A 23203-nucleotide genomic window follows, 5' to 3' on the forward strand; every position below is an offset into this window, starting at 1 on the left:
AGCGTTGTGGCAGCAGCTCAGAACCAAGTTCCCCACTCCAGTGAACCAAGGCGCAGTGGCAGCATTCATCTGGACCCCGGGAGAGTCTTCACCCCTGTATCTGGCCAGAGCAGAACAGGTGTGGCGCCAGGCCTTCAGAGAGCCACATGATTGAAGCGTTACCACAGTGGCACTATGGCGTGCAATGATTAAACGAGGCCTCCCTGATGGACCTCACCAGTGCATGGACGCAGTGGTTGGCCTAGAAGCAATGACACAAGACATGTGGAACGCCCAGCTCCGACATTACCTCTCTAAGCACATTCAAACTGAGGCGGTTGGCGACACAGAAATTAAGACCTTGCAGAAGGCCCTACTCAAGAAACAACTCAAAGAACACGACGCGGCTGAGGCCGCCGCGAAATCTAAGGCTAAACAGCAACAACAGCTGGTAGTCCAACCTGCACCGGCTCCACCTCCAACGGCACCTACTCCCTCTGTCCCACTGGAGGCCATGATGGCTATGATGTCAGCAGGCGGTGAACAGTCACGCCCATGGGTCCCTCAGGGCCAATGGCGTGGAAGAGGAGGAGCCAGAAGAAGAGGAGAGCCTGGAGGCAGAGAAGCGTCCTATTTCTGCTACAACTGTGGGAAACCGGGACACTTCGCAAGACACTGCAGTGCAGCGCCACAGCAGACACAGAGAGGAAGAGGACAATACTCCAGAGGAGGAGGCGGACATGGCTATGACGGACAAAGACCTCAGCAAGGGGCCCATCAGGCTCCTTGGGACGAGGAACATGGTCCCCAAGGCGGGGCCCATGCCACACAGGCAAACAGTCAACAACAATGGCCTGGAGGCTACAACAGCCCTCCCTATTGACACGCCCCTCAACCACTGGAGTCACACACTCTACATTTCGGCCTCACCAGCGAACCTTTAATCAGGTGCTCAGTAAATGGACAGGATCACATCTTCCTCGTCGATACTGGAGCCACATATTCGAGTGTGATGACCACGCAGCCGTTGTCGGACCGGTTTGTGTCAGTGGTGGGAGTCTCTGGCACTCCAGTTTGACAATTTTACACCACCCCTCTCCCCATCACATTTCAAGATGCAACCCTGACGCACAGCTTTCTCTCTGCTCCAAATTGCCCAGTCAACCTGCTAGGACACGATCTGATGACTCGCCTCAATCTGAGCATCTGGCTGAACCAAGAGGGTGTACATGTCTCGTCCAACCCACCAACTAGTACGTTGTCCATGCCAGTACGCATTCTCTCCCTTGCTCCCGCTATAGAGACGGTGTCCCCCACAGATGAAGAAGTTTACTGGCTACGCTGTCTTCAAACTGGCCCCCAGACCCCTGCCATCCAATACTGGTTTAACATTCTCAAACCAAAAATCACTCAGCTTTTCCCATACAAAACTCCCCTGGACCACGTCCACTGCACTCTAAATGTCACACCAGATCCTGACGACCCCTACACAGAAGACTGGGATGAAAACATGTCTCACCTTAGACCCACCATTCAGTGTCTACACATCTTTTGCGGCCAAGAAGGAGTGGCATCAAGAGTCATTCTATCTTCCTTCCTTCGCTCATGGTATCAGCTAGATGCGGACTCATCACCCCATGTCACTATGGCTGTTGGTTTTGGCCATGAGGCCAGAGGTCTGGGACCTATGATCAAGAGAGCACTAACTCTCACATGGGAACCAACCCCTACAGAAGGTCTGCTCAAAGCCAAGGAGGAGACCATGTGGAGATGGACAGCCCCTGACACTGTTGAACACACATTACCGGAGCACCTCCCTTTGCCTCGTCACCATGGCAAATCGTGTTCAGACCATCCAGCTACAACTGCCTGTTTGGCTCAGGTCCCAGGAAGGTTGTGGACCTCAGGGGCCTATGACGTTGGCCGCCTGACCACGGAACCCATCAAAGTCACATTCACAGACCCACATCAGCTTCCTGTGTACAGACCCCAATATCGTCTGAAAAAAGAACAACTGGAAGGCATTTGGCCGACGATTGAAGGCCTGCTCCAAGCCGGAGTCATCTACCCCACCTCATCAGAGTTCAACACTCCCATACTTCCGGTTCCAAAGGCAGGAGGAAAAGGCTGGAGAATGGTCCAGGATTTCCGCCCCGTGAACGAAATCACGGTTCCAACAGGTCATCCGGTTCCAGATCCTCATCTCTCTCTCAGCAATTTGAGCCCTGCACACACCCACTTCACAGTAGTTGATTTGGCCAATGCTTTCTTCAGTGTTCCACTGCACAAAGACTCTCAGCCCATCTTCGCCTTCACCTTTAATAATCAGCAGTATACGTATGCCTCCCTACCCCAGGGCTACAGGTGCTCCCCAGGTCTATTCAACCACCACTTACGCCTTCATCTTGCTGACCTCGCCCTCCCAGTAGGCGTAGTTCTGATTCAATATGTCGATGATCTGCTTTTGGCAGCAACGTCAGCTGCTCTCTGTCTTGATACCTCTGTCCGACTCCTCACTCTATTGGCCGAAAAGGGCTACAAGGTCAAACGTTCAAAGGTACAGTTCACCAGACGCCAAGTGTTGTTTTTGGGTCGCAATGTTTCATCAGACGGTCAAGGCCTGTCACACACGCACAGGGCCACCATCCTGCAACATCCCCAACCGCTCACTGTTGCCGCTCTCCTCTCATTTCTGGGTTTAACAGGCTACTCACGAGCCCATATCCCAGACTACACCAACAACACCACCATTCTCAGAGAGATGTTGAAGGAAGTGGGCACAAGAAATCTTACTGCCACCCTCACATGGACAAAAGAGGCTGAAGCAGCCTTCTCCCACTTGAAGCAAGCACTTGCACATGCCGCCGCACTCATGTCCCCAGACTACTCCCTACCGTTCCACCTTGATGTTTCTGAAAGAGACAGCCTACTCAATGCTGTACTCTTCCAGAAAAAGGGGGGTGAAAGACAGGTACTGATGTATCATTCATCAAAACTGGACGCTGTGGAAAATGGTCAATCCACGTGCGCACGATATGTTGCAGCAGTGGCAAAAGCAATTGAAAAAACTTCTCATATTGTCATGGGCCATCCACTGGAAGTACACACGCACCATGGCGTGGCAGCGTTTCTGATGAGTAAAGAATTCACGTTCAGTGCCGCAAGAAAAACAAAGATTCAACACACTTGCACCATGCCACACATCACCTTTGTGCCAGCCACAAGAAATATGTTGGCTAACTTTACGGATGGACAACCACATGTGTGCGAGGAAGTTACAGTACAAGAAAACAAATTGAGATCGGATCTCCAGAACACTCCCCACCTCACAGCTGAGGCCTGGCTCTACACGGATGGTTGCTGCTACAAAGGAGAAGAAGGGAACATTGCATCCTATGCAGTGGTCGAACAGAAGAGTGATGGCTATCACCAAACAGTGGAGTCAGGGATTCTGCCACAACCCGCTTCAGCACAACTAGCGGAAGTGGAAGCTCTGATTCAGGCTCTGAAGTGGAGCACGGACAAAATTGTAAATATCTTCACAGATTCGGCTTACGCCCATGGAGCAGCCCACATCGATGGCCCTGTATGGCGAAGACGCAACTTCACCACTTCAAATGACCACCCCATAAAACACGAAGCAGCTATGAGAAGGCTGGTAGAAGCAATCCAACTACCAAAGGGGGTGGCCATCATGAAATGCAAAGGACATGACACAATCAGATCACGAATCAGCGCCGGTAATGACGCAGCAGACAGAGCAGCCAAGAAAACTGGAGGCTACACACCTCGCCAAATGGTTATGAAGCCAACATCCGGCCCACCTGAGCTTACCATCGAACACATCAAAGATCATCAAAAGAAAGCAGGACCTTATGAATGGTCCGAATGGACACGGAAAGGAGTCTCAAAAGACAAAGAAGGTCTGTGGAGAGCCCACGACGGCAGAGTGGTTGCCTCAGCAGAACTGTGTGCAGCACTTCTACCAGGGGCCCACGGACCTACACACGAGGGAAAGAAACGGACATTGGACAATTTAAAACAACTATGGTGGCATCCGCACATGGAAGCGATATCTTTCCTCTTCTGCGATGAATGTCAAATTTGTGGAAAATACAACCCAAGAAAACCATTCAAGACACCGATGGGATCTTATCCCGTGCCCTCTGCCTGTTTCCAAGACATCAGCATAGATTATACAGATATGGGACCAGAGAACAGAGTGCAGGGAAAGAGGTACATCTTGGTAATGGTAGACAGATTTTCAAGATGGGTGGAAGCAATTCCCACCAAGAGAGAAGACGCGCAGACAGTTGTAAAGTGGCTGCAGACAGAACTGATTCCCCGTTACGGAGTGCCGAGATGCATCCGCTCTGATAACGGATCACACTTTAGCAACACCATGCTCGCACAGGTAGAGCAATTTCTGGGAATCACACACCGATTCGGGTCAGTCTATCACCCGCAATCTCAGGGCCTGGTGGAACGAGCGAATCAGACCCTTAAGGCCAAAATTGCCAAAGTTTGCGCGGGCTCCAAATTAACATGGGTTGAGGCCCTGCCCCTGGCCCTTATGGCCATGAGGTCCGGAAAAGGGGGAGAAACACATCTCTCCCCACACGAGATCATGACTGGCCGGCCGATGCCAGGTCCACCCAGAGATGGAGGTCATATGCCACCTCTGGATGTACAGCAGATTGAAATGTCTGACTATATGAGTGCCCTAACTTCTCTTACTGAAGCTCTCTTCAAACAGATCGAGAGGACTCGAGCAGTACCTGAAGCAGCGGCAGCTGGAAAGCAGATACAAGTAGGTGATTGGGTCAGGGTCAAGGTTCACAAGCGCAAGTGGACTGACCCCAGGTGGACTGGGCGTACGAGGTGAAGGAGGTTACTTCACACTCGGTCCAGGTCAAGGGCAAATCAGGCGCCCCTTGGCACCACCTGACACATTGTGTCCCAGCACCGGTACCAACCAGAACACTGGGAGAAATTCGCACTAATTTGGAAAAATGCACCGAGAGTCTAGGGGCCCCTCATGTAGACCCCGCCGAGGTGAAGAAAACTATGATGGGGGTGGGGGTGGGTATGGGGATACTTGCTGCCCTCATGTTGTGGGGACTACAAACCATGTATCAGACACACCAGCACCCATCTAATTCTACCGCCCCTTTCCCGAATCAGACTTCTAATTCACCTGCCCCTTTTTCCTGTCCATCCCCGATGACTCACAGCCGAACAAGACGTAACACCCCAATATTGGTCCATACAACAGCATGTGGATCCAAATTCGTTCTGAACTACACAGCCGGTTCCACCAGTGCATACACATTTGATCTGTGCGACGTTGTAACCTGTAACGGCAATATAAGGGGTTGGCAGGTCTATAATGTTTATCTTTGTGGCACACCCAATAGTGAAAAGCTGCGAGACTAGCGGCACGCCCCGACCAGTTACGGGCGGGTGGTGCAGTCATTGGGGTCTTGTAACTAAGTACACCGGAAGATGGGTCCCCAATGGTTTGACAACCACCAGCCCAGCGTATAGGTGGTGGAGCAAAATTAGCCTACAGAGAGATTTTAGCGCCACAACTAACCCTCTTACCCTCTCGATAAACAACATCACAGCAAGTCTTTACGGTAACACCAGGGCATGGATCATCTTAGGCGTCGACATCGCACACAAAGATCCCTTGGTCGGTATCCAGATCAACATATTCCCCCAGGTAGAGAACGAACACACCCAGCCCAAGTCTGCCCTAGCATTGGCATCTCCAGCTGCCAACACTCCCGTAGTGTTTTCTCAAGATTATACTGGAATGACTCCCCTGCAGGTCTTGCGAAGGTCCACAGGTTATGGCAATGATAATGTTTGGTTAAATTGGATCACTGATAATGCTAACAGACAAAATATGACAGGGTGCGTGGCCTGCGCCTCCGCCCGACCTGCCATGTTCACCGAACCAGCCCCTCTCTACCCGCAAACTGATCCTCAGGGCTATGCCTGTATGATAGGTCTCACACGACAAGCTACGCCCACAAATTGTACCACACTTGCCGCGATATTTCCACCTATCGTAAATGAAACAAAATTGGGCCAATTTTCCGCCATGAGAGGTCAGGCTAACAGGTACATGTGTTTTAATTTCACAGCAGTCAGACCACAGCTGAATGTGGGCAAAATTTCCCCTGATTGGTGTAATGAGACCCGCAATGGCTCAGACATTGGGCCCTGGGCCAGAACAGGTTTATTCTACTACTGCGGAGACCTGCGCTTGGTACCTAGAATAGAAGCTAGCAAAACCGTCGGAACTTGTGCAATGGTCAGACTCGGAATGCCCCTTACCCTAATAGGTCATAGATTAGCACGAGCGGACGGTCTAGCCGTTTCTCTCACCAAACGCAGAAGGCGACACAGCATCAAGAGAGAAGTTGCCTCAGGCTCCTTCGAGCTTACTGGAGGCCCCACCTATATAGACTCAATAGGCATCCCACGAGGCGTTCCTAACGAATACAAACTAGCTGACCAAGTCGCCGCAGGTTTTGAAAACATTCCCATAATCGCAGCCTTCTTTCCGATCACTCCCAACAAAAACGTGGACCGCATAAACTATGTCCATTACAATGTCTTGCGTCTTGTTAACCTCACTAGGGACGCCGTTGAAGGCTTAGCCGCACAACTCGCGCCGACCTCTCTTATGGCTATGCAGAATAGAATGGCTTTGGACATGTTGTTAGCTGAAAAAGGGGGTGTCTGCTCAATGTTTGGAGAAATGTGTTGTACCATCATTCCGAACAACACTGCCCCAGACGGTTCGGTCACTCGGGCTTTAAATAGTCTGCGCACCCTCTCGGAAGAAATGCATGCGGCATCAGGCATAGACAATCCCTTCTCTGATTGGATGGAATCCATGTTTGGCAAATGGAAGGCCCTCATCATGTCCATAGCGGCTTCCATTGCGGTTTTCTTAGCTATTCTCATCACCTGTGGCTGTTGTTGCATCCCCTGCCTCCGAACTGCCTGAATCCACTGTTGAATGGAGACCTGCCGGCCCCTGACCCAGAGGGGTCATGGGACCAGGAAGAAGAACCAGAGTTGCGTTCATTGACTAACTCCCTTTTAGACAACGACACACTAGTCTAAGAAGTTCACACCTAGCAGGTGTGAAAAGGGGGATTTGTAAATAAAATATATTCATTTACTGTTAAATAATATGCGCTATACTTGTAAAGCTTATATTGCGGAGTTGTGAGGTCACTGTAAGTAGGTCAAAAACGCAGAATGGGGCATTCCGTCACCCGTTCGTACGATAGGAACAGATACAGTGGCCCTGAAAGTAACGCTTGCTTAAACCACCAGATTAGGGCAGAAACTGCCATCTTAGAGTAGGAGAAGAGCTCTTTTTATCTATTCACACAGAGACTTCGAAATAGTTTAGAACTGCACCCTTTCCTTTTCTGCACCTTAAGTGTTAACAATATGCTGTACCCCAACATCTCACACACACTGACATTCCAGAGAAGGCAGGTTCCGGACGTGAGCCAGTGTGGGCGAAGTTGCCCAGTGCTCCATCAGGCTATTTGAATGCTAGAAACAAATCCGCCTCTGCTTTGATTTTGACCAATGGCTCCACAAGGAGAACCAGATGGACACGCCTGCTTACTCTGTATAAGCACTTTTAGGTTTCACTTTTGCACTCTTTGCTTTTGCTAGGCTCCGTGCACGTTTAACTGCTGGACATAATACTTCTGTCACAAATAAATGTTATTGCTTGAATTGAGCTAAACGCCTCGATCTCAGTCTGTTAACTCGATCTTCATTCTTAACAACTGATGAATTTTTTTAAGCCACAGAAACTGTTCAAATATCAAAATGTTCAGCTTTCAGGAGAGGTGTGATATGACTTTTCATATTTGTAATCTTTAAACTTTTGCAATTTGTTTTTGAATTGGATATCTATTTTCAGCAATGTTTTTGCGATTACTTTCAGTTTTCAACATTCCAATGCATTTTCAGCAGGAAATGCTTTTTCTAGTTCCACTATTTCTTCCGTCCCCCTTTTTCTGAAACTTCTTTTTTTTAAGCGACAGAAATTGTTCAACTATCAAAATGTTCAGCTCCTTCAGCTCATCTCGGCTATGACCTTTTCTATTTCTAACCTTTAAACTTTTTGAATTATTAAGCTTTTAGCAACTTTTGTTTGAATGGGTTTCTATGAAGAAGATTTTCAAATCCTCTTAAACTTCTTCAACTTTCAAATACTTCAACTTCCTCATACTTTCAGCTACAGACACCATTTCAACTTTAAAATGTTGCCGCGTAATTCAGCTTTCCGATATCTTTTAAACTGCAGCAATTTAACCTTTATGATTTTTCAGCCCTTTTCTGACTTTATAATGGGTGTGTATTGGGCAGCTGAGAGTGCGTGATGTCACCGCTAGAGTGAAGAGCAGCTTGAGATTCTTGTGAAAAAAACATTTGTGTTTTGCCACTGTGTCCACAATCTAATCCTGCGTTCACACCGGTCGCGTTGATTTTTTGACGCGCGTCGAGATTACATACAAAGTCTATGCACAGACGCGATGAGACTGGCGCGCCGGGATTTTGCGATGGCGCGGCGCGTTGGACGCGTTATTGCAGTGCGGTGGACGCGGTGGACGCGTTGGACGCCGCAAAATCGCCAACGCGCGAGTTGAAATTTTTCAACTTCAGCGACATAATCGCGTGACGCTGTGGCGCGATAGCCTATCAGCGTTGAGTTGCTCCCCCTGTCATCACTGGCTTCCTGCCGTTGTTGAATCAGGAAATAAATCCTGTAGCCGTCTGTGTTCACCCAGAGCTCTACGATACCTCATATCAACAGAGACCGGACCAAACTATGTGTATACATGTGTGTGTGTAAACCATACGGTACAAACAATGAATAGACGCTGCCGTATTTACGTCTACGTGACGATATTGAGTGCTGGTGGAGCTGCTACGATGTTAGCATAGCCTAGCACCGATCCATCAGAGTTCCATTGAGAAGACCAGTAACCTACAAATCGGTATCATTACGTAGTTATTTCGGAGTCCCTTTTTGTCGGAGAAGACAAGTCCAAATCGGCATCATTATGTAGTTATTTCGGAGTCCCTTTTTGTCGGTTTATTGCCGTTAAATCACAGCCAAATCAGTTTATTTCGTGTTCCTACAGCTGTAGTAAACAGCGACCGGTGGCTTGCTAGACACAGTGAATACAGCTCGATACAATCCACGGAGCTCCTCTGAACAATATTATGAACCAGACATGACGGCGTTTGGCATTCCGATGTTTGAGGGACTTCCACAACACGTACAAAGCAGCAATTGTCCTTATTCCTTTCACGGTTGACAGCGGAAAGAAATGTAACCGGTTATAACCCCCATTACTATTGCAACAACACATCATCAGTAGGGTAAAACTAACCTGTCTCATGACGGTCTAATCCCAGCTCACATCCAGCTCACACCCCATTTCAAAATAAAAGCCCCAGAGAGTGAATTCTAACGGAACTGCTTGTGATGAAGCCTGTCATTTAATAACCTCTGTTTATGTGTCAAACATGATGATTATGTCTCCTCTCCCCCTCCCCCACCCAGTCCCACCCTTTCAAAAATAAAAGCCTCATGGATTAACTGTATTTAAACGTTTCGCTAAAAATTTGGCTTTTTTGTTGAAATAATGCTCTTACGAATACTGCGACAACTACTACTGCTGCTAATATTTCTAGTATTACTACTACTACTGCTGCTACTACAACTTTTGCTGTGGCTACTATTACTATTACTGCTACCATCAATATTATTACTACAACTACTGCTATTACTACCACCACTACTATTACTTATACTACAACTGCTATTCATGCTACTACCAGTACTAATACTACTACAGCTATTAGTACGACTGCTACTCGTACTACTACTTCAAATACTGGCATTACTTTAATGTAAAATTGTTCGTGGTCATGTTCATATATTGTACGATACGCCGATAACATAATCATCGAGACAGGCCTAAGGTCCATCCCCATTATTATTGTGTCACCATTCCAATGTCAATCTCATTGGTCTCCGTCATCTCAGGCTGTGCGTGCAGAGGGGGGCCATATAGATACTGGATGCCCCTCTTGTCATCCTCGCTGAGCTGCAGAGGGTAGGAGTCACTGTAGAAAGGACACATCACAGCATCAGGCTCCAGGGAGTGCTGCAGGCCAAGGACATGGCCAAACTCATGAGTTGCCACTTGTGCGAGATCAGTGCCTAAACATGACAGCAAAGCATAAAGGGACAGTGACACTAAAGTAAGTTGTAGAATCTGTTACTTTTTTGGAATCAAATGAGGAACACAAATGATGTGCAGTTTTTAAATGAGGTTGTTCAACATTAGTTTATTCATTCATTCAAAATGTAAGCTTTGAAAATGATTGAGGTTCACCTTATTGGTAATGATTAGAAACAGATAATTACTTAAAACAAAACAATTGCACATTGAGGTAAAGTGGTTTTTGATAATGGTCTTGAATTGTCCAGGAGTCGTGAGAGTGTCAATCTTGAGAATATGTTGCAGATAATTCCAAGTGTTTGGTGCACAAAAACCAAAGGCAGATTTTCCAAGTTCAGAATAAACCTGTGGGATTGAAGTATACGACATTAAATAAGCATAAGATAAGTTAATAGAGCCAGTTTGGTTGGGTGGTGAATGTCCAATAAGGGATTTAAGGATAAAAACAGACAGGTGTTCATCACATCTCTGTGCCAGAGAGGACAAACCCACATTGTCATAAAGAATACAATGGTGAGTCTGACAGGGATCTCCGGTAAGGAATCTGAAGGCAGAGTGATAAACTAAGTCTTATGCCGTGTTCACACCGGTCGCGTTGATTTTTTGACGCGCGTCGAGATTACATACAAAGTCTATGCACAGACGCGATGAGACTGGGGCGCCGCGATTTTGCGATGGCGCGGCGCGTTGGACGCGTTATTGCAGTGCGGTGGACGCGGTGGACGCGTTGGACGCCGCAAAATCGCCAACGCGCGAGTTGAAATTTTTCAACTTCAGCGACATAATCGCGTGACGCTGTGGCGCGATAGCCTATCAGCATTGAGTTGCTGCCCCCGTCATCAGTGCCGTAGCTCCTGCCGGTGCTGAATCGCAAACAACAATGGAGGACAAATTAATAGTGGCGGTTTGCGGCTTCCCCGAGCTCTACGATACGTCGTCGTATCTCTACCGCGACCGAACTAAAAAGGATATGGCATGGAGGAAAGTAGGTGAGGACGTCGGACAACCTGGTAAGTTATTATTATGTCTTTGTTACTTGATTCTAGCTATCGGTTGTAATTTACTAACTAGCTATATGAACCATGTTAGCATGAAAGCTAGCCCAACCACCGGCTTTCACACTAAATACGTGCGTTCCTTGTCAGATGAGATTTGCCGACGGAAGTGGAAGACTCTCAGGGACACCTATTTGAGAAAGAGGAGCAAGGAGACAGAGAGAAAGAGTGGCTCAGGAGCAGGGCCATCAAAGAAGTGGAAGTACTCTGCGGTTATGTCTTTCCTCAACCCCTTCGTGACTCCCAGGGAGAGTAGCGGTAACATGGGGAGGGTCGAGGGAGACAGTACCGCAGAGTACTTCACAGATGCAGGACCAGACCAGGACGACATGTCAGAGGCAGCAACAGGGCCATCTGAGATTGACAGGAGAGGTTTGTTGAACGTGAAGACACAAAAGCACAGCATAGTTAAGTCATACAGATAATATTACTACAGCTGAAGTAGTAACGACAGGCCAAAGCAGTGCAAGAGGTTTGTTTTTTTCATTTGGCAAAGCCTGGTTCTGTATAGTCTTACTTATTTAGCTTTGAACCCTGGGCTCCGGATCTTAAACCACTATACTGTCATAGCTTTGAAGGCAAATTATTATTTAATTAAAGCAGCACTTTTGAGTCATAAAATTGTTTTATTGTTCATGTTCAAAGATGAAACAGATTGGTCATCAGAGGACGGTGAGGAAGAACCTCAAGGTGCTGCTGCTCCTCCTCCTCCTCCTCCTCCTGCTGCTCCTCCCGCTCCTGCTCCACCCATGGGTATGTACATCACAAAAGTTGGATTGCATTTTTTTGTATGAATACAATTTATGCATTCATGGTATGTTTTTCACAATTACAAATATTTACTTTACAAGCTATTGTAGTGATGGGATGCAATAGTTTCACGAAATATGTTGTTTCCATGTCATACAGGAAAAAGAAGGGCCCCAAAAAGGCCAACAGGGATCGAGAAGCAGCAGGAGATAGAGAAGCGCCTTCTGCAGGCATTGGAGAGAGACACCCCTGCTCCACCAGCTCCACCAGCTCCACCAGCTCCACAATCTGAGGATGAACTCTTCATGAGGAGCCTGGTTCCTTCCCTGGAAAGATTGCCACGCCAGCAAAAGGAATAAAATTGCAATTTCACAAATTAATTTATGATGCCAGCACTGTGGTGCTGAATTTGGAACATTTGGATTAGACATCTGGGGGACAATCTTTCCAGGGAACGAACCAGGAATTAAAAAAAAACAATTGGTTTGTATTTTGTAACAATTAGTTTGTTTTTTGTATATGTTTTTCTATACATTTTCAATAAATCAATGCACTTCATTTCATGTTACTTTGTCCATGTTCTTTATTGTAGTTTTACAAGAAAACTTAAGGATACAACTATATATATATATATATATATATATATATATATATATATATATATATATATATATATATATATATATATAGTGAAGGACACACTGCTACAACATATATTAAGTAACATTGCAGGAAGTTTGCTCAGTAGTAATGTGTGGGTGGCTCTTAAAAGAGCTGTTTTGGATGTGCTTGGGCATTACACGGTGTCTTGCCATGGGAAGATCTGGAATTAGCAGGGGCTTTGAGGACAACATGCTTTCCATCCAGTGCTCCACAGCAGAGAGGAAAATTCCACCGCTCCTCAAACTGCACAGCAATTGATCTCCACTCCTCTGTGGTGGGCACAGCCATGAACTCCTCCACAAGGCAGTCCCAAATAGCTGTGGCAACATCTGGGACAATACCGGAGACAGTGGAGACCCCGACACGGAAGCTGTTTGCGATGGTCCTAAAGGAGTCACCAGTAGCAAGATATCTGCAGCACAGAAGAACATTCAATTTAACAGAGTTATTGAAGATACTGTAGCTGCTAATAGAAGTCGTTTTTTATTGATATGACTGCACAGCTGCTGTCATGAATAATAAACATCTTAAATGCTGGTGATTTTCGTAAGATTACGTTATTTTGAGTATTGTCGGACTTCGGATCCATCATGGATCCAAACTCCATTCAGAAAAACTATGTTAAAGTGGCTTCCTTGCCCTGTTGTGGACCGACAAAGCCTGAACTTATTTCATTCTTTCATTAATTCATTTTATGGAACTGCCACTCACCGGAGACAGACGGACAGACTGTAGTAGGTGTCCAGTCGACAAATCCTGGGACCGACCCGAGCCAACAGGTAATCAAACTGGCTAATGGTTAGCCTCATGTAGCGCTGGAAGCGGCAGTCATCCAGACGTAGTTCCTGGAGAAGTCTGTGAAATTCACCGAGCTGTGTGCGCCTACGGATGCTGTTATGGGCCCAGAGACGACGGCGTTTGGCATTCCGACGTTTGAGGGACTTCCACAACACGTACAGAGCAGAAATTGTCCTTATTCCTCCGGTTGACGGCGGAAAACAATGGCGGCCAGATTGAGGCTTCCAGGACGATAAACCACGCCCCCTCTCCGGCGCTACGAGATTTTGCGGCGTCTGGTGTGAACACGACCGGCGGCGCGTTGGACGCGATTGTGCAGTGCGTTGGACGCTTTTTTGCAGTGCGTCAAAAAATCAACGCGACCGGTGTGAACGCAGCATAAGGGTTTAAGGGTGGAAGCTGCAGCACGTCGGCAGATTATATCACCAAAATCTAGGACTGGCAGAAAGAGATCCTCAGCTATGCTTTTCCTACAATTAAAAAAGGAAGCTGAATCTGTTTCTGCGTAAAAATCCAAGTGTTGCCAGAGTTTGTTGATGAGATTTTCAATACAATGTTTAAGTGTAAAGGATTCATCAAGCCAAATACCTAGATATGTATGCTCTGTGACTCTGTCAATATTGCTACCATTCAGTGTGAATAGGTGTAGACTGTTAAAAGCAATATCTCTTGCTCTAGAAAAAAAACTTAAACATGGACATTACTGTCAGTTAAACAAGAGTCAATATTATTAACATTAATTTTAAACAGGACATGGCCAGAACCAACCTTTGTGGAACACCTCTTATTACTGGTAAAAAATAGTTCTGTCTCTGGCACATTAAGATCCTTCTGAAAGGTAATTCTGAAACCATCTACAAGCAATTAAATTAAATCCAAAATGAAATAGGGTCTGAATAAGTAAAGAGTGATCAACTGAAAGCGTTTGACAAGTCAATGAAAACAGCAGCAAGTATTTCACTGTAGGTGGAGATGGAGGTTCCGGAAAGGGTGTCTGAGGTGTAGGAACACGTGAACAGGCAGAACATAAAACAAGATCTCCATTTACCTCAAGTTATTTCAAATGCACTCACCCACAATGTTGCCCACTGTCCAATTCTCATCATAGTCAAAGTGTACTTCGCCCTCTTGGTTTATCCTGGGGAAAAAGGCATGGGCGAGGATTCCTCCAGGACCATCAAACGGTAAGCTGTCGCCATGCCAGTACCTACACAAGCACTTCTTTTATTGTACACAAGCAATTTAATATGTAATATAGCATAAACATAGCACAAAGAGTAAGGACATCAGTGTTTGGTAGAATATTTCTTTGTTGTAACAATGCTTCTTGGCAATAAATCGTATACCGTTGGAAAGCCTGTTTATTTCCCTTTTCAATGCCACCACATTTGTAAGGAACATGCATTTGTAGGATGAGCAGCAGAGCTGAGTATGTGGGTTGCGCCCATGAAAAATTTGCCAAATCTTCTCTGCCAATGCCAACACAGCTTATTCTGCCATTGACTCTTGTTTGGTGGATTGAAGTTTGAAAAAACAAGACATATTGGCAATTTAACAATTTATTCATTTAACAAACAGTCAGGAGCCTCAGTAGCGCGTGGAAGAACCATACACAGCCACAACAGCCTGGCTCCTCCTCCTCATGCTGTTCACCAGCCTGCTCACACGCTGCTGTGGGATGGCATCCCATTCTTCAAAAAGCATTTGTCGCAAGTCAGCCAACGTGGTTGTGTTGGTCACTCTGGCACAAACAGTACGTCCAAGCTGATCGCACAAGTGTTCAATGGGGTTGAGGTCAGGAATGCTGGCAGGTCATTCCATTCTCTCCACTCCCAAATTCTGGAGGTAGTCCCTGATAAACCGCTCTGTTGGCATTGACAGAGAAGATTTGGCAAATTGTTCATGGGCGCAACCCACATACTCAGCTATGCTGCTCATCCGATAAATGCATGTTCCTTCTCCGACGCTGTTGGTGGGAACAGCGTTATTGGCTGTAACTTCCATTTGGGAGTGTTGCAGAGTGGCGTGCGTGCGCTTGCCAGTGTAACACACACTTACGGCAGCGGCGAACGAAAGCCTGGGCAGATGGGCAGGAAACCTCCTCCAGGGCAGAAAACAGTGGAGGTTGGAAACCGTAGGCACACTGGAACGGGAACATTCCAGTGGCAGAGCTGGTGAGGGTGTTGTGGGCATACTCCACCCACAGGAGCTGCTGGGACCAGGACGATGGATGCTTGGAGACCAAGCACCGTCTCCATCTCCTGGTTTTTGGACGTTAGATTGTGAATAGAATCCAGATGACAGGCTGGCTGTGGCCCCAATGAGTGTGCAGAACTCCCTCCAGAACACTTACGTAAACTGAGGGCCCTGGTCAGAGACCACGTCAGTGGGGAGACCATGGAGCTGGAAGACATGCAGCAGGACCAACTCAGCAGTCTCTTTGACATAGGGGAGCTTGGGCAAGGGCACAAAGTGGGCCATCTTGCTGAACCATCCACTGTCAGGATGGTGGTGTGTTTGTTGGACAGTGGTCGACTGCTAACAAAGTCCAAGGAGATGTGGGGCCAGGGCCGATGGGGCAGAGGTTGCAGGAAACCAGCTGGAATGGCTTGTGCTGGTTGCAGACAGGACAGGCGTTGACGAACTCCCGGGTGTCTTTCTCCAGAGTAGCCCACCAGAACCTCTGCTGCAGGACCTCCCTGGTACGCTGGCTCCCGGGGTGGCAAGTGAGTCTGGAGCTGTGGGCCCACTGGAGGACATCGGACATCAGGGTCTGAGGGACAAACAGGCGGTCAGGAGCTAGAACCGGGCTGGTCCTCCAGGGTGGCCTTGACTCCCTCGAAGCAACCAAGATGGGGGCAGAAAGGATATTGTCATTGCCAGGGGTGGAATCCCCCTTCTCCACAAACTGGTGGGACAGGGCATCAGGCTTGACGTTACGGGTACCGGGCCGGTAACAGAGGGAAAAGTTGAATCGGATAAAAAACAGGGACCATCTGGCTTGCCGAGAGTTCAGTCTTTTGACGGAGTGGATGTACTCAAGGTTCTTGTGATCAGTCCATACTAAAAGAGGCAGACTAGTCCCCTCAAGCCAGTAGTGCCACTCTATAAGGGCCAGCTTAACAGCTAGCAGCTCTCGGTTACCAATCTCATAGTTTCTTTCAGCTGGTGAGAGCCGCCTAGAAAAGAAGGCGCAGGGGTGGAGCTTCTGGTCATTGGCAGCCTGCTGGGATAGGATTTTATAAATGTACAATTATTAGTGTTACAAATTGTTTATTTGTCACAAACTGTTGTGTCGTAGTGTTTTGCCCTGTTAAAGAGCATTACTTGTGGGTTATTAATTGTTGTGTTATAAAGTTATAACCATGACTAGAGGTCCCTCTCAATACACTTAAGACAAGTAGCTCCGACTGTAGCGCTCATAGCGGCGAACAATATATTTAGCTGCCTGTTGAAGAGTTACAGCAGTTGTTTTCAGCTATGACAGTGTGTGAGAAATTCATATCATACGGGAAATTAAAACCGGTATACCGCCCAGCACTAGGGGTGTCCGCAGGATAAGAAACCGGATGGTCTCATTGTAGTTACCAGACAGGAGCATACGGACTGGCATGGTCTGGTGAGTCACTGTCCCCAGTAGGTGACCATCCAGGGCGCTGGAACAGGGGCATGGCAGGGGTACCTGGCCGATACCCAGCTTAAGAGCTAGGTCCTCATCAATGATGATGTCATCTGCGCCACAGTTAATGAAAGTGAGGGTGTGGGATCCATTAGTGAGCAGGAGCTGAACGTGGCACAGGGGTCTTTGGTTGGGGGAGTGTCTTGTGGTTCGGCAAATCAAGAGAGACCAGTTTATCTTTAATATATTCTGCTAGTCCAGCCAGAAAAGCGTCACACTGAGCGGCAGAGTTCCAGTCACTAAGGCGTGCTCTCATGCAAAACTCAATGGCATAATCAGCAACTGTCCGGTCTCCCTGACACATATCCATAAGTCCCCCGGTAGAATCAGGACCCTTGGAGACCGCCCCGCACACCTTGCGTAGCTCAGCAGAAAAAGTCAGGAACGAAGAGCAGGCTGGCGTTCGCCTCTCCCACTCAGCGGTGCCCTGCCTGTCAGGTGGTTGATGGTAAAGGCTAACTAAGCCTCCTCCGAAGCAAACGTGTAGGGCTGCAGGGAAAACAGGATGGAGCCGTTTGTGAGGAATGAGTTGCAGCCCTCAGGTTATCCAGTGTAGCGCTCTGGGGTTCCCACATGGGGCTCATGTGCTGGAGCAGGCATCAGAGGGATGGGAGGAGGAGCTGAGACTGCATGCTGGGTAAGCACTGCTGTTAGCTGTTGGACCTGAGCGGCTAACGCAGCCAATGCCTGCTCGTGGACTGCTGCTGACTGACGTGTCTCAGCGGCGGTGTTGGTCATCAGCGCCTCATGCTGCTGGAGGATCCCCTCGATCCTCTCGAAACAGTTCTGTGGTGAAGAGGTGTGCGCTGGGTCCATGACTGGCCAGATTGTACTGTAACGGACTGTGGGTTCACTGAGAGTCAGGCGAGACGGGTAGATCAGGGGCAGGCAGGGTCGATAACAGGAAATCGGTCCGTGATAGAGCACTGGAAAGTCTGGCATTGAAAAGCAAGGAACAATCTGGCAATGTGTGTCTGAGAGGTGGGATTCTACATAGTGGCTTGATTAGTGATCAGAGGCAGGTGAGTGAACAGGTGAAGGGAGTTAGACTGATGAGGAGGGAGTGGCTGACAGGTAGAGTGAGGAGGGTGTGGAGCTGAACTGTGACAATTTCAAAAACTAGACATATTCAAGTTATTGAAAAACATGGTTGTGCTTAGTTCTACCTCGGTGTTATGACTGTGAGTCATGATATAGGATCATATATGCTGTGTGACTCCCTGCCTGAGGGTGGTGCTATGTATTGTGACTGTTTTCTGTATATCCGGTAGATGAGAGGTGATTGGACTGCGGATTCATGACGCGGGACATAAGAAGGCACCTGTGGAGGCGGGCCGTGGTCTCTCTCTCTTCTCCCCGGCTCCCAACCGGACCGTGCTGCATCGCAACAGGGATCGGTAGCGAAACAGATCGGGGCGACCGCACATACTAAAAGCACATACTATAGAGTCCATGTAGTGGTAGGGGTGAGCCGCTCTTTTGTTTCCTTCTGTTTTCTCCTGTTTTGGATGGGGAGCTAGGTAAGCTGCCTGTCTTTTCTTTTGTTCAGTTTGTGAGTAGGTTAGGTGGTGGATTAATAAAGATTGTTTTGGGCCAGGCTCAACCTGACGTATATTACTACCAATGATGTAAAGAATAATAAATATGATGGACTGTATTACAGCATAACTGGTCATTCTTGGGAGTGGGAGAGAGGGGGGAGACCTTATACTATGCTGCGTCCAGGTTCCCCGAGACCGGGCGTAACACTCTGGTAGAGGGATCTCAACTTTTAGCCTTAGTTCCTCTGCTATGTAGAGATTGTTTGTTGATTTTATGAGTTAATTGCTTCTGGAGATATTAAAGAGATTATTATTTGGTTTGAGGTGATGTAAGGCATTTATTAAAGAATAGACAATGGGGCAGGTTTTGACTATTTCTGCTCTGAGCATTCACATGAGTAATCACGTGATCACTTGGGAGCTGATCTCGTACGGTTTCCTGTAAGTAGGAGTATGCCACTTAATAAATGGGTTATATTTTTCACTTCAAATGAAGAACTGTTTTACTCTTAAATTGGCTCTTTAGATCAGCGGTTCCCAAACCTTTTAGGCCGCGCACCCCCTTCTACATCCCGACCGGGTTCGCGCACCACCTCCGTCCGTCTCCTCCGTCTCATCTTCCTCTGACTCCCGTTCGATTTTAAATCTTACAAAGGGGATTTTTATAATTCATGTTTTTATTTTGTGAAAAACCCCACTTTTTAAATTATTTTTTTTAAATATTTAATATTATTACACCATCAGACGCCATTACACTTTTCCTCTCGCGCACCCCCTAGAGGCAGCTCGCGCACCCCCAGGGGTGCGCGCACCACACTTTGGGAATCCCTGAATTAGATCATTAGAGGTTTATTCTCTGGGAGTGTCTGGCAGCCGAGTGGTTATAGCACATGCCATATAACCGTAACATCCTAGGTTTGATTACAGCCGTGGGACCTTTTTTGCTTGTCATACACCGCCCCCCCCCCCCCCCCCATTTCCACACTGTCCTCAAATGAAGGCGAAAATGCCCCAAAATAAAATAGTCTTAAAAAAATTTTATTCTCTGAAATAGAATGTATGGTTCCTATTAACAACCTCACTGTTAGCTGTGTTGCCTGCTGGTGCACCTTTCTTACCTGTTGAAGTCAATAATGATGTCAGCTTTCTCAGTGGTCACTTCTCTGAAGATCAAAGGAGTCACTGCACTCCACACTCCAAATGCCTCCTGGAGGACGTGCCGCACTTTACCCTCACTCATCTGCCAGGGGAAACGTACAATCCTGTTGGACGCACACACATCCTATCAATATTTGCATCCTATAAGCTTATACAGCTGACTTGAAAAAAAACTAAAGGCTGTAACTCATTCTGCAACAGTAGATTTATGTAAATATGATCACATTATGCAGAGCTGCAAATTAGCTTCAGCTTCAACAATGTTTATCAGTATCAATGTCAAATAAATGACGAAATAAAAAAACAATTCCTTTCATTGTATACTAAAGATGAATACAGTAAAGAAACTAAAAGTTTAGTTTTTGACATTATTACCGGTACTTGGTTTTCATCACCTGCACAACTCCATCCATTATTTATATATTGTTTATTCCCAAGCATTTTGCTTATTGATATTTCCATACAAACAAAGTATAGAAAATATGGGGTTTTCTTTGCATGGTTTACCATTTTTGGCAGAAGTCAAACCAATAAATAGGATGTGTTATTTTTCGGTTGATAATGCAGAGGAAGAATTATCAATCAGTGGTTATCATTTAGGCCAACAAGGTATTACTTTATTATGTAAATGATGTATCCAAAATTGGGCAACAGGGAGCCAGTATATTCAATCTGTACATGATGGAACATTTTAAGAATGAAATATCAATTCAGGAAAACTTAGTAAAATGATACTTTCATCTCACACGAAAAGGTACACTGACTTCAAGAAAATGTAAAAAATCAACAAAGTATGTATGCATACATTCCCCTCTGTGTAAATCTATAGATAGAGAATCGCTTTCTTGATGTTCAGCTTTGTGGACAAGCTCAGACATGAAAGAGATGATGCAATATGAGCCTCTTTACCTCCGGCAAGCACCACTGACAACGTTAAAGGACTCACCGCACACCAAGTAGTAAGCTGTGTGTGCTGCTGTGTAAGGAAAAAGCTTGTGTCACAAATTTTAACTAATTGTTGGAATGCTGTAAAGCATTCCAACTATTGTTATCCTGTTTCTTTATTCCACTATTTCTTCCGTCCCCCGTTTCGTCGCAACGCTTCTTCTTCTTCATTTTTTAAGCTACAGAAACCGTTCAACTATCAAAATGTTCAGCTCCTTCAGCTCATCTCTGCTATGACTTTTTCTATTTCTAACCTTTAAACCTTTTGAATTATTAAGCTTTTAGCAACTTTTTTTTTAATGGGATCTCTATGGAGAATATTTACAAATCCTCTTAAACTTCTTCAACTTTCAAATCCTTCCTTCTTCATACTTTCAGCTACAGACACCATTTCAACTTTCAAATGTTGAGAAAACCCTCAACTATTGCCAACATGATTCAGCTTTTTGATATCTTTTAAACTTTTTGAACTGCAGCAATTTAACTTTTATGATTTTTCAGCCCTTTTCTGACTTTATAATGGGTGTGTATTGCGCAGCTTAGAGTGTGTGATGTCACCGCTAGAGTGAAGAGCAGCTTGAGATTCCTCAAAACTCCCATAACCGTAGCTCCTATTGCTCAGATATTAATAAATGAGAGGAAGGACGAGTTGAAGAACAGATCCTGTAAAAATTGTGTCTGTAGTGTAAAAAATGTGGCTTAACTGGCGATCTAGAAATGGGGTACCGTGTTCTGTGGAAGATGTTTTTGGAGCTAAATTTAACATTGGTCTCTATGGAGCAGAAAGTTGGGTTTCCTCTCAATAACGGCTTCTGTGTCAAATGTGGAAATCTGTGGGATTCCACAGTAATTTTTGTACGAGAAGGACAATATTAGCTACTTTTACATCCAGAGATTATGCATGAAGAGTGAAGATTGTGGAAACAGTGGCAAAACACAAATGTTTTTTTCACAAGAATCTCAAGCTACTCTTCACTCTAGCGGCACACTATTGCTGCAGTTCAAAAAGTTTAAAAGATATCGGAAAACTGAATTATGCGGCAATAGTTCAGGGTTTTCTCAACATTTGAAAGTTGAAATGGTGTCTTTAGCTGAAAGTATGAGGAAGTTGAAGGATTTGAAAGTTGAAGAAGTTTAAGAGGATTTGAAAATCTTCTCCATAGAAACCCATTCAAAAAAAAGTTGCTAAAAGCTTAATAATTCAAATAGTTTAAAGGTTAGAAATAGAAAAAGTCATAGCAGAGATGAGCTGAAGGAGCTGAACATTTTGATAGTTGAACGGTTTCTGTAGCTTAAAAAATGAAGAAGAAGCGTTGCGACGAAAAACAGGGGGGACGGAAGAAATAGTGGAACTAGAAAATGCATTTCCTGCTGAAAATGCGTTGGAATGCTGAAAGCTGAAATTAATTGTGAAATAATTGCTGAAAATTAAGAAATGGGAGACTGTCTGAAAAATGTTGAAGCCCGAAAGCATTTAAACTGCACTGCTGAAAAACCTTCTAGTTGAAATGTCTAACTATGGTGTCTGTAGCTGAAAGTATGAGGAAGAAGAAGGCTTTGAAAGTTGAAGTATAACAGGATTTGAAGATTTTCTCCATAGAGATCCCATTCAAAAGAAAATTGCAAAAAGCTTAATTCAAAAAGTTTAAAGATTACAAATATGAAAAGTCAAAGCACCCGTCTGCTGAAAGAGCTGAACATTTTGATATTTGAACAATATGTGTAGCTTAAACAAATTTCAGAAGTAGTGATATTTGTAGTAATAGTAGTAGAAGTTGAAGTAGAAGTATTATTAGGAGTAGAAGTATTAGTAGCATTATAATAAGTAGTAGTAGTAGCAGTAGTGATATTTGTAATAGTAGAAGTCGTAGTTGTAGTAGAAGTATCATTAGTAGTAGAAGTATTAGTATTTAGAAGAAGTCGTAGCTGCGTATCAGTAGTAGTAGTAATAGTGGTCGTGGTATTTAATATAACAGTAGTAGCAGTAGTAGTAGTAAAAGTAATGGCAGTATTTGAAGTAGCAGTTGTAGTAGTACTAGTAGCCGTCGTACTAATAGCTGTAGTAGTATTAGTACTGGTAGTAGCATGAATAGCAGTAGTAGCAGTTGTAGTATAAGTAATAGTAGTAGTGGTAGTAATAGCAGTAGTGGTAGTAATAATATTGATGGTAGCAGTAATAGCACTGGTAATAGTAGCAACAGCAAAAGTTGTAGTAGAAGTAGTAGCAGCAGTAGTAGTAGTAGTAATACTAGAAATATTAGTCGCAGTATTAGTAAGAGCATTCATTATTTCAACAAAAAAGCCTAATTTTGAGCTTAATGTTTACATACA

The 23203-nt window shown here is 45.7% G+C and overlaps 1 protein-coding gene across 1 annotated transcript in view; it reads right to left on the reverse strand.

Annotated features, from left to right (window-relative positions):
- LOC306792207 (stromelysin-3-like) overlaps positions 1 to 23203 on the reverse strand; it is a 72261-nt gene that overhangs the window by 19965 nt on the left and 29093 nt on the right. The window contains exons 3-5 of the mRNA XM_079289254.1: positions 19888 to 20031; positions 14623 to 14756; positions 10047 to 10261 (exon numbers count right to left, since the gene is read on the reverse strand). Of these exons, the coding sequence (XP_079145380.1) occupies positions 10047 to 10261; positions 14623 to 14756; positions 19888 to 20031 (493 nt within the window). The remainder of the gene's footprint in view (positions 1 to 10046; positions 10262 to 14622; positions 14757 to 19887; positions 20032 to 23203) is intronic.

Source organism: Melanostigma gelatinosum (assembly GCF_949748355.1).
Source record: "Melanostigma gelatinosum genome assembly, chromosome: 18".
NCBI classification, from domain to species: Eukaryota; Metazoa; Chordata; class Actinopteri; order Perciformes; family Zoarcidae; genus Melanostigma; species Melanostigma gelatinosum.